We start from the raw sequence: 12,393 nt of genomic DNA on the forward strand, positions 1-12,393 counted from the left end.
CTGCGCTTTCTTAAACAAGCCATGATTCTTATTTAAGACTTAGTTTGCATGGTCAGAGTTGGGGTCAGAATTGTGGCTAACATAGTGACTTTCATATTGAAAAACCAGGTAAAATTTGGGTTCAGTTCCTGCTTTCATTGAGTTCGACTATGCATGTTGAAAAATGTGAAATTCAAGATAAACACACAAATACGAACTTACTTTTGGTCGAAGAAGGCAGCTCCCCTAAATGTGAACTTTGAGAAATGCTAAATGCCCCATTCAGGGTAGCAGGAGGTTTGCTGGGTTCCTATTTCCCCCTGACACAACAGAAGATCCCTTATGCAGCCTCTTGCAAATTCAAGTAAAAGCTCTTTGGGGAAACAACCCCAATACATAAGGATTGAACTGAACCCCTCAGAGACTGCCTCTCACCTTTTCTGTAATCTTGTTTATGCACTCTGAGCTACATAAATCATACAACCATGATAACAACGCATTAATAATTAATATTACCAATACAATACCTTCATGATTAGTCTTTTATAATACCCTTTAATACCGGAGACCAGTCTCTAAGCATGCCTGCGTTGTTTTGCTTCCAAGACAAACACGTTGCCCCTGAGCTATCCTTCCAGCTATATTTTTAAAACGTCTAAAAACTATCCCGAACCTTCTTCAGCTTTTGATCCTCACACCAGTCACAAGCGTTGCTAAAAAATTGCAAAGTGGCATATACCTCTAACTGGATAGAACCGAAAAGCAAAGATTTCTGGGCCTGCGCCATTTCAAAACTCAAGAAAATGCTTTGAAACCTCAGTGAAACCTCAATGTAACCTCTGGGAGCTTGACACAAATCTGCTGCAGACAAAGCGACTGCTGTTATAAACTTGATGGTCGTGCAGAGTATAAATACCTCCGTCCCCAAGTACCACACAGACAACACCAGAAATACTGCCTGTGCGGTCTTTGAGGCCACAGGTGGTAGTCCGTCGAGCCGATTCGGGAACAGCCGGAAGAACCCCTTGAACGCTGTAAGGCAAAGGATTAGGCAGTTATGCACAAAACAGGCAGGATAACAGAAGAACACAGGCAACTCAGCTCTGCTTACCTATGTGTACAAAGGTGGCCCAGAGATGTGGGGAAGGACTGGACCCCGGGGCAGGAACTGGATAGGTAAACACCTAGCGTGGGGGCCAGAGGCCGGGTTATCAAACAGACAGACGTGATCCGTAGGGTATCCAGGGACGATGCCGTAGTAAGGTAAATAAGAGGACCAAAGTTAGAACAGTAGGATGAGGCAAAAACAGTCCGTGGAGCAAATCGTGGTTCGGCAACTGGAGAATCAAAGTTCGGTTAGTAGAAGGGTAAGGCGAAGCAATCCGTGTAACAAAACGTGGTCGAGAAAAAACAATCCGTAAGTCCAAACGTAGAATTCAGCGTCACGTGATCCAGGAGGGAAACAGCTGTGAAGCAACGCTCCTTGTTTCCGGAAGATATTTATACCTTGTCAGGGGTCACGTGATACGTGACACTGGAGCGTTGCTGTGCATAGGACAATCGCGTGATCCGTGACGCGCGGGTCTCCGTGGGCAACGCTTTGCGTTGTAGCGAGATGTCAACCTCCAGTTCAGCTGCCAAGAACGGGAGGGGCGATAAACGCTGGGTCTGCTTTGCTGCGATCCAACGGGATGGGCGAAAGGCACTGGGTTACGTGAGCCAAGGTGAGTATGTGGTGTAGTGGGAGAGACAGTGTTCGAGGGCGGAGAAAGAGCACCTGTACAAGCTGCACTCGGTGCGGGAGACGTAACAGAGTCCCCCCTCAAAGGCCCACGACCCTGTGGGCAGGCAGGGCAGTCCCTATGAAAACGGGCAACAAGAAGCGGGGCATGGACATCGTGGGAGGGAACCCAAGAGCGGTCCTCAGGACCGTAACCCACCCAGTCAACAAGATACTGCAGGCGACCCCTGTGAAAGCGGGAACCCAGGATAGCACTAACCTCGAAGACATCCGGAGAGGACACCGAGACAGGGGTCGGGGGAGCAGTGACCCGGGTAGGAGCAAGGCAAGGCTTGAGAAGGGAGGTATGGAATACCGGGTGAATCCGCCAAGTAAGGGGAACAGCAAGGTGGAAGGCCACGGGGTTCAAGACCTTAGTGATTTTGTAGGGACCCACGAAACGGGGCAACAGCTTGCGGCACCCAGGGATACGTAAGTGCCGGGTTGACAACCACACTTGGTCCCCCACGCGATAAGCAGGGGCCACTGACCGCCTCCGGTCAGCCTTTGACTTCATCAACGTTTGGGCCTCATGGAGGTGGACAAGGGTCCGAGAATGGACGTCCGCCAGGTCACAAACACAGGCGTTGGCAGCAGGGGTGGCAGAGGAGAAATCCGGGAGCGGGAAGGTGCGCGGATGTTGACCATACATGGAATAGAAAGGAGAGAAACCAGTAGCTGAGTGACGCGAGTTGTTATATGCAAATTCAGCGAGGTGGAGCAGATTGAACCAGGAGTCTTGGTATTGAAGGGTCAAGCACCGCAAGTATTGTTCCATGACTTGATTCACCCTCTCAGTCTGCCCATCGCTTTCTGGGTGATAGGCAGAGGAGAAACGAGCATCAATACCCAGGAGTCTGGTAAGGGCACGCCAGAAACAGGAAGTAAACTGCGACCCGCGATCCGATATGATGACCTGTGGGAGACCAAAGAGACAAAAGACCGTCCTGAAGATCAGGCGGGCTAACGTTGGGGCCGAGGGTATGCCGGTACAGGGAATGAAGCGTGCCATCTTAGTGTAGGAGTCCACGATAACCCAGATGGTATCATAGCCTTGTCTGCGTGGCAGATCCGTGACAAGATCCATGGAGATAGTGTGCCATGGTCGGGGGGGAATGGGCAGTGGATGGAGTAGGCCCAGGGGGCGTCCTCTACGTGACTTGCATTGGGCGCATATCGAACAGGTGTTCACGTAGTTCTCTATGTCCCTTCTCATGGATGGCCACCAGCACCACCGGTGTAGCAGATCCAGGGTGCGTTGCTGCCCTGGGTGACCGTTTATGGCAGCATCATGAGACCAGGCAAGCGCTTGGTTGCGCACATCGCATGTGGGAAGGAACAACTTGCCCTGAACAAACGGCAACCCCTCCCGTAGTACAATATCCCATTCCGTGAGTGCATGCGGGCGTCGGGAAACCCATTGTCTAATGGCGGTAAGCAATGGCTGGGATGGTGTACACAAACAAACAACATGACCCCTCCCCAACAAAGTGTCTGGAAACGAAGACAGAGGTTCCCCCCCAGGTGAACGAGACAGAGCATCTGCCTTACCATGAACAAGACCCGGCCTGTGCTTAACGACAAAATCAAAGGCAGCGAAGAACAGATGCCAACGCACTTGTCTGCTGTTTACGCATTTAAGAGAGGCCAAATCCTGTAGATTCTTGTGGTCCGTGTATACTACTGTCTGGTGTTTTGCTCCCATGAGGTGGTGTCGCCATGATTGGAGGGCGTCCTTGATGGCCAACAGCTCTTTCTCGGTCACTGTATAGTGTGACTCGGCTACAGTGAACTTCCGCGAGTGATAAGCCACCGGATGCAAACTACCCGTGGCTGGACATGGTTGTGACAGTATGGCACCCAGAGCGAACGAGGAAGCGTCAGCCTCTATTACAAACGGGAGGTCCGGGTCTGGGTGCTGCAGCACGGGGGCAGAAACAAACCTGGATTTAAGTGCTTCGAAAGCCTCCTGGTGTACAAAGGACAAGACGAAAGGGACAAGAGGACTGGTCAGCGCAGTCAGGGGGGATACAATGGAAGAAAACCCGGCAATGAAACGCCGGTAAAAATTAGCAAACCCTAGAAAAGACTGGAGTTGTTTGAGGTTGACAGGGACTGGCCATTCCGTGACAGCACAGACTTTTGACTCATTCATGGACAACCCTCCGGGAGTGATGTGAAAACCCAGGAATTCCACCTCTCTCGTATGAAACAAACATTTCTCGGGCTTGGCGAACAGGGCGTTCTTTTTGAGATGGGAGAGTACCTCTCTAACATGAGTAATATGTTCTTTCAAGGTGGACGAATAGATCAATATGTCGTCCAGATAAACCACCACGTACGTATCAAGGATGTCAGAGAATACGTCGTTAATGAAATGCTGGAACGTTGCAGGTGCGTTACAGAGCCCGAAAGGCATCACTGTGTATTCGAATAATCCCTGTCTAGAGCAAAAGGCCGTTTTCCATTCGTCTCCACGCCTCATGCGGATTAAGTTGTATGCCCCTCTCAGATCCAATTTGGTAAACAGGGACGCCTTTGTCAACCTGTCCAGTAGCGTGGAGATGAGCGGAATGGGATACCTGTTCTTTACGGTGATAGCATTTAACCGTCTATAGTCTACACACGGGCGCAGATCACCTTCCTTTTTTGGGACGAAAAAGATAGGACTGGCAGCTGGAGAACAGGAAGGACGAATATGACCCAAACGCAAGGCTTGCTGGATGTATTCTTTCAGAGCCCGTTCTTCAGACTGTGATAACGAGTAGATCCTGCCTCTTGGTATGGGAGCATCCGGGAGAAGGTCAATAGGACAGTCGTAGGGTCTGTGTGGAGGTAGACCTTCCGCTGTGTTTTTGTCAAAAACCATATGATAGTCATGGTAGTCCACGGGAATGCCTGCCATAACAGCCCCCACGGTGTGTGGTGACGTGGTGTCAGGGGCTATGTCCCTGATACTGGAGGAAGCCAGAGCACCGAGAATACTGGCGGGAGAGGAGAGTGATACTGGTTCTGTTAGACAAAAGTGCTGGCATTCTTCTGATTCGAACGTTACTTGTCCCGTTCCCCAATTAATCAAAGGGTTGTGGTGCCGTAACCAGGGGATACCCAAAATAACCCCGAACTGTGGCGTGGTTAATGAGGTCAAATGATAGGCTCTCCTTATGAGTGCTCTGTATCACCACCTCCAGAGGTGCAGTTTGATGTTTGATCGGACCAGAGGCTAAGGACGTGCCATCGACAGCTTGCACTGGTTCGGGTGTTCCTTTTTGATCAAAGGCAGATTGAGACGATGGGCTAATGTGATGTCTATAAAACAACCCGTGGCCCCGGAGTCGATCACGATCTGAACAGCATGGACGATCTCCTGGGTGGGTTTCAACAGGGCATTAACCACAACCGGTCTGATAGGACCGAAGGCGGGTTCAGTGGGGGTCGCGGATAGGCTCGCCGGCGCCCCCTGTATCATGGGCGAGCCTTCTGAAAACCCGACGCCTTGTTCTTTGGTCGTCGGGGGCACTCCCTTACGTAGTGTCCGTTTAGCCCGCAGTAAAAACAGGCGTTGTCGGTTCTCCGACGGTCCCGTTCAGACTGTGTTATCGGGCTTCGGATCCCGCCTATTTGCATGGGTTCGGAACTGGCAGGGGAAGGAACCGGGGTTGACTGGCTGGCAAACGTGGTTTATGCCTTCCGTTCGGACCTGCGGGCGTCCACCTGTAGTGCAAGGTCTACCAGATCCGAAAAAACAGAGGGAAGGGCAGGAACCACTGATAGGGCGTCCTTCAAGGTGTTGCATAAACCACGATAGAACACGATCGCCTTTTTTTCCTCTGGCCAGGAAGTTTCAGCGGCGAGCTGATTATAACGGGTGATATACTCAATAAGTGTTTGCTTTCCCTGTGAGAGGTCTAGTAGTTCCAGGTCCCTTGACTGGGCTTTGTAGCGGGTGTCAAACACTTTAGCCATTTTTGTTATGAGAAGCTCAAAGTCATACAAGGCAGGATGGTCATTTTCTAACAATGGGTTTGCCCAGGTAGCTGCTACACCAGAAAGATGAGACAAAAGAAATGCGGCCTTTGTGACAGAATCGGGGAAGGCTAGGGGTCTGCACAAGAAGTGTAGTTTGCATTGGTTTATGAAGGTGCGGTATTTCCGTGGGTCACCCTGATAGCGTTCTGGGGCGGCAAGAGGGAAAGAGGTTGGAAGCAAAACAGGAGTGGGTGCGGGGGCCGGGGCCGGGACAGACTGGACTGGAGGGGCAGGGTCCCCGAACTCGGTGTCTGCAGGTAGAGGATAACGTGCGCTTTGCAAGGCGTCTAGTCGATGGTGAATGGCTGTCGTAGCTGCCGCCATGTCGGTCCTAAGGGCCGCTACGGCCTGCATTAGAGCGGTCACTGGGTCCCCGGCAGAGGGATTCATACTCTGAACGGCCAAAGGCTTCACAGTCTGTTATAAACTTGATGGTCGTGCAGAGTATAAATACCTCCGTCCCCAAGTACCACACAGACAACACCAGAAATACTGCCTGTGCGGTCTTTGAGGCCACAGGTGGTAGTCCGTCGAGCCGATTCGGGAACAGCCGGAAGAACCCCTTGAACTCTGTAAGGCAAAGGATTAGGCAGTTATGCACAAAACAGGCAGGATAACAGAAGAACACAGGCAACTCAGCTCTGCTTACCTATGTGTACAAAGGTGGCCCAGAGATGTGGGGAAGGACTGGACCCCGGGGCAGGAACTGGATAGGTAAACACCTAGCATGGGGGCCAGAGGCCGGGTTATCAAACAGACAGACGTGATCCGTAGGGTATCCAGGGACGATGCCGTAGTCAGGTAAACAAGAGGACCAAAGTTAGAACAGTAGGATGAGGCAAAAACAGTCCGTGGAGCAAATCGTGGTTCGGCAACTGGAGAATCAAAGTTCGGTTAGTAGAAGGGTAAGGCGAAGCAATCCGTGTAACAAAACGTGGTCGAGAAAAAACAATCCGTAAATCCAAACGTAGAATTCAGCGTCACGTGATCCAGGAGGGAAACAGCTGTGAAGCAACGCTCCTTGTTTCCGGAAGATATTTATACCTTGTCAGGGGTCACGTGATACGTGACACTGGAGCGTTGCTGTGCATAGGACAATCGCGTGATCCGTGACGCGCGGGTCTCCGTGGGCAACGCTTTGCGTTGTAGCGAGATGTCAACCTCCAGTTCAGCTGCCAAGAACGGGAGGGGCGATAAACGCCGGGTCTGCTTTGCTGCGATCCAACAGGATGAGCGAAGGGCACTGGGTTACGTGAGCCAAGGTGAGTATGTGGTGTAGTGGGAGAGACAGTGTTCGAGGGCGGAGAAAGAGCACCTGTACAAGCTGCACTCGGTGCGGGAGACGTAACAACTGCCTAGAGTGTAGCATGTCAACACTTTATCCTTGGTAAGCAGGGCTGACCTCAAACACTTGCAAACCTAACTTTTTTGAGAATACAACCAAACTATGCCAAATGACAACCAGAACATTTGGAGAAGGCATATGGCATTTGGAAAGTCAATAGATCACACACAACTCCACTGGAGATGAACGTTCATCTTTGGAAGCAATGAGGGGAACCCCAGCCAAATGCAGTGTATCTTAGATTGACGTCCATCTACCTGTCTTGCTTTATCTCTTTTCAATGCAGGATCTTGACCGGGCGCCGGGGGAAAGGCAGTGGATTGAAACCATCGAGAAGGATATCCATCGGCAGTTCCCGTTCCATGAAATGTTCTTGTCACCAGAGGGCCACGGGTAAGGGCCGGGGGCACCGAGCTCAGATTGTGTGGTTTTTGCTATTTATGACAACATTTAAGCTTCTTGGTATGCTCTTTGCTGGTGTTTTCTTCTTTGGCTTTGTGTTTTTTGAGAGGGATCTTGGACACATTAAAAAGAAACGGCTTTTGGAGGGATTATTTGATTTCTGAGTGGTGAAAGCGTACATTCCAAACTTGATGTTCTGCGCCAGAGGTAGGCTAGGCTGCCTTATAACAAGCAGGGTCTCTGGATGTATGCGATTCTGCTGCATTATTGCCACATAACCATGGAGTTATAATATTGCAACATTATGGGGCTGATTCATGGAATTTGTGCGCCGAAAAACGGGGATTTGTGCGCCATTCTGCCCAAAAATCACTGTTTAACAAGTGGGAATTTACCAGCAGAATGGCGCACAAATCCCCGTTTTTCGGCGCACAAATTCCATGAATCAGCCCCATAATATATGTCCTCTTTTTTGTCCTCTTTTTGTTGACTTTCACACAAAATATAGATGCTAGCTCAAATGTATGCATAGTTGCAAACAACACGAATAGGAAATGCATGTGAGGTTTCTGAAACTGTTTGCCATCTTCACCCAGTGATTGCTGTTTATTGGCGTTACAGGGGTGAGCATCTCTGCCCGCTCACCCATGCCACAGATGTGCCAGGGTTTCTGCTTGACCTTCAAACAGCTCTGGTTAGCTACGGGTGCATGTGTATTTCATTTTCAGTAAAACATTCCCAGGAGCACCACCCACTGAAACACATGACTGAAGAAATATTCTTTATTCAGAAATGTACACAATCTCCATAAGAGAGTATACCGCAAAATAGACAAAGCATGTATCCATGTTTAAAACAGGTCGATCAATATGACAAACTAAAAAATATAAAAACATTAAAAAACGTTTGTCCATGTTAGACAAGTTACAACCTGGGATAAGATGCCAGTCAAACCATAAAGGCACGCATAATGTCTGCTCATTGATGGCAAAGATTTTTGTCTTGTAGTAAGAGCCTTAACTAAATAAAATGCACGTACAATAGTCAAAAGTGCACTTGTTGCGAATATGAGGTGACATATCCCAGCCAACAACTCCCAATACTTATATTTCGTAAGGAGAGGAGTAAATAAGTTACTCTAGGTGGACCATAAGGTGGCCCAAAAGTAAAAAATGTAAGATAGTGTCAGCGGAACAATTTTCATAGGAGAAACACATGTCCAAAATGTTACGATTTTCGCCATTTTGATGTATTGATTGCTTAAAGCAAAAGGTTCATCCGAAGGCCCACAATAAAGGGTCTTGTCTGTGCTGATCCTATCAAGTTCAGGTCGTCTTCCATTTTTTGAAGGTTGTTCAGTGGGGGTACAAATTGAATGACAGCTTGAATCTAACTCCTCTCTTGCTAAGCCATCACTGACACAGGTTACATTTTATATGGTCATTTTGGCTGACCCAGGAGGCTTACCCTAACTTAATTAACTCTTGTTTTAATAAAAGTAAGCCAAGGAGAACAATGAGAATTATCGCCATTCTTAAAATTGTCGATAATCTCCCAGTGAAAAGACAATGGTGAGTTTTTCAACATCCTTAATCAGAGTAGTAATGGGGTCTGTCATGGGTCAGATGAAGGATGCGGACACTTGGAGGACATTTCCCCCACATCTTTACTAAAGAATAAGAATAAGGCCTATCTTTCCCTATCGCTATTGGGTGTTCCCTACCTACTTTACTAAGGTTCTTTTCAGTCGTCTCTGAATGTCCAAAATAAATAGGTCCACTGTCCAAAATTAATCCCAACTGACCCTACCACTAGTTTAATCAACTAAGGGCAGGAAAATGACTCCCTTCTCCTGATGGTTGTGCTTCTGCACTTGTCTTCCCTTCTTTTATAATTCTTGTTAATATGCCATTTGTTTAAAATAGTCTCTCGTTATCCTCTGTATCACCTGCTGTAACTCCCTTATGGGACTAGTAGTATATCTCTTCTCTTTAGTATGGGTTTTCCTTGCCCTTGTCTGAATCATTTGCTCTGTTTGTAGAGAGTTGTGAATATTCTTGTCTAATGCTTTCTTCTCTGGGGCTTTGACCTTCCAAATAATTATAGTTCACCTTTTCCTGGTATGGCATTTCTAGTACAATGTTTATCCTAGGAACCTTTCTGGTCTTTAGTTCACAGGTATCTCTCTCCATTAGGTTCCTCTCTTTCTTTCTTGGATAATGGGTTATTCTCCGCTCTTCCCAAGGTAGTGATACTCTAATTCTATTTCTCTCACTCTTTGAGGTTTCTGTGTTTCTCTTTATCACATTCATACAGTTCATGTTCATCAACTTGGTTTTCACGCTTTTGTCTTTTCTCTCTTTTATGTTCCATTCTTTGTTTTGTGAATAATGGGTTATTTTACCCTCTTCTCAAGGTAGTGAAACCCCAATTCTATTGCTCTCACTATTGGGGTTTCTATGCTTCTCTTTGTCACGTTAAGACAGTTCAAGTTCATTAACTTGGTTTTCACACTTTTATCATTTGTACTGGGACAAGTTTCTCTGATTCTATAACAAGTCCCTTTTGGCTTCCCAGTAATCCCATTCTCTCTGTTATCTTCAGTACTGCAAGGGAACCTTTCATCTGCCCGTGGATACTGGGGATCTCTTCCTTACTTCCTTGTGCTTCTTGGTTCACTTTCCGCACCATCCATTTCTTGTGAGTTTCTTTTGTCTTCTCGATACCACTATGGGTAACCAATCCGTTTGTTGCTTCCTCCGTGAGGCGGTGTCGGGGTTGTTGAATGGGCAGTCTGTCCACCATGATTGCTTCGTGGTCTTCGTGCCACTCAGCTTTCTGCTACAGCCATCTCAGCTTCTGGCTTCTCATACACACTGGGATTCCAGCACTTAGTTATGCTCGCAGCGGTTCTAAACTTTCCAGATCTTGCGGTCTGATTCAGCTCTGCCATTGTATGCACAGGGGAACTCCCCTGTCGGCGTCTGCCTTTCTCTCTCTCTCTCTCTCTCTCTCTCTCTCTCTCTCTCATTCTCTCTCCTCTTCCTTTGTTGGGTCTTCCCTCTTCAACACACTCGTCTCATTTAATTGGTGATTTTGATTTAAATGGCCAAATTAGTTTTCTCTCTGGTAGCGGCATAAGTTCACTTTCTCTTCCTCCTAATCTTGGAACTTATAATTATTCTGCGTTTTAGATAGTCCCAAATATGCCATTGTGTGAAGGGCATAAGGGAGTTCCTCGCGGCAACAGGAGTCTGTGTCCCCAAAGCAGGAGTCTCTCCCGGTGAGGTCCCACTTGCCTCAACCCCTAGGGATTGTGTCGCAGAGCTGGCTCACCACCCTAGCCTCACAGGGGGTTCAATTTGTCACAGCTCACTTTAACTTCGTCTTCTAAAAAGTCCTTGCCCAGTTCTAAAATGAGGGGGTGTATCGGGGCAGCCCAAGGCAAAAATGAAATGTTTCTCATAAAGTAAATTTCCTTTTGTTTGAAGGAGAGAAGCCGAGTGAAAGCCCCAAAAACACCCCCAAATACTTTAAAGTGCACTGCAGTTTATTCCTGTTTACCTGGTCAAAAGCTGTACTTCGGTACATAAAACCAAAGTAAAGGACATTCCCTCTCACATTTACATAGTCAGTGATGATCAGTTCCCAACTTAAAATCTAGTTCTCACATGCCATGCTATGCCTGAAACTATATTGTGTTTCTGGTATGATATTGTTTTCGGAAACTCACTCGTCATCTCTGTTGTACATGATTTTCCTAAATAATCGCATCAACGTCTTACAAAAGAACTATTTGTGATTAACATTAGGTGCATTGGAGATTCACTTTTTTAAAGATTGGAATTAGTGTAGCCAATTTTGAATCCGAGGGAGTCTTTTCAGTTTCATCAATGGTTGTAAAGAGGGAATACATTACAGGGGCTCGAATGGGGATGCTGTGGCTTTAAATCTAATGCAAAGAAGGCCGGGGGCCAGGGGCTTTTCCAGCAGCAAAACCCAAAATGGCTTCTGTAATCTCTTCAACACTTGAGGTTATTTCATTCTAATCTCCTATTGTGACATAGAGCTTTTCTATATCACCACCAATGTAGTCAGGTTAGGTGGTATGCATAGATTTGTAATAACAGAGCCATGTAGATGGCGCAATGTTGCTAGTCATGCCTGTTTGAAGTTCTTTAGAATGTTGACCAATATAGGCTAACACCAGAAATTGAGCCCAGTCTTTTACCACAGCTGCCTGGAATATTACACTTGCTGTTTCATTTTAAATTGTCTTTATTTCTATGAGTGAACGCACATTTGGACTGGCTAGTGGTATTTCTGGGCTTTTACAGAATTGTTTTAAGCTTAGATATGAGGACTTGGTGAAGATTGTATTGAGCTAGTGGTTATGGAGCACCTGCTACACTCCATTGTTAGAAGTATGGACAGGAAGGTCTTTTTTTCTAACAAAGTTAATAAAAGTCACACATCTACGTTAGGGTAGACTTCATTAGGCTAAAAGGCCTTCCGTTTCTTTTATGGTGTGAGATAATATTTTAGCTTGCGTTTTCTCTTGCCGTACTGCTGAGCATCTACCACCTCTTCTTATGACTGAAATGCTAATAATTGCAGGAGCCGTATTGTCAGTTTCAAGGTGTTCCACTCTCATGACGTTTCCAGAACCCACGTAGTCATCATGATGTTAATCCACCATAGCTAGATTTCTACTGGGATAAATCCATAATCAAGCATACTGGGAGACCAAGAATCCTCAAAAGTTATTCTAGCAGGAGATTCAGAGACAGCACAGCCATAATTTATATTTTTTAAAAGGCTATAATTGCTTAAACATAGTAAAACCTTTTCCCCTATA

General features: G+C 47.1%; 1 protein-coding gene across 1 annotated transcript in view; it reads left to right on the top strand.

Moving 5' to 3' along the window:
• Positions 1 to 12,393, top strand: part of TBC1D10C (TBC1 domain family member 10C) — a 211,256-nt gene that overhangs the window by 144,554 nt on the left and 54,309 nt on the right. The window contains exon 5 of the mRNA XM_069628960.1: positions 7,420 to 7,526. Coding sequence (XP_069485061.1) covers positions 7,420 to 7,526 — 107 coding nt within the window. The remainder of the gene's footprint in view (positions 1 to 7,419; positions 7,527 to 12,393) is intronic.

The sequence above is a fragment of the Ambystoma mexicanum genome, chromosome 12 (genome assembly GCF_040938575.1).
Source record: "Ambystoma mexicanum isolate Mex_15411 chromosome 12, UKY_AmexF1_1, whole genome shotgun sequence".
In the NCBI taxonomy this organism is placed as follows: domain Eukaryota; kingdom Metazoa; phylum Chordata; class Amphibia; order Caudata; family Ambystomatidae; genus Ambystoma; species Ambystoma mexicanum.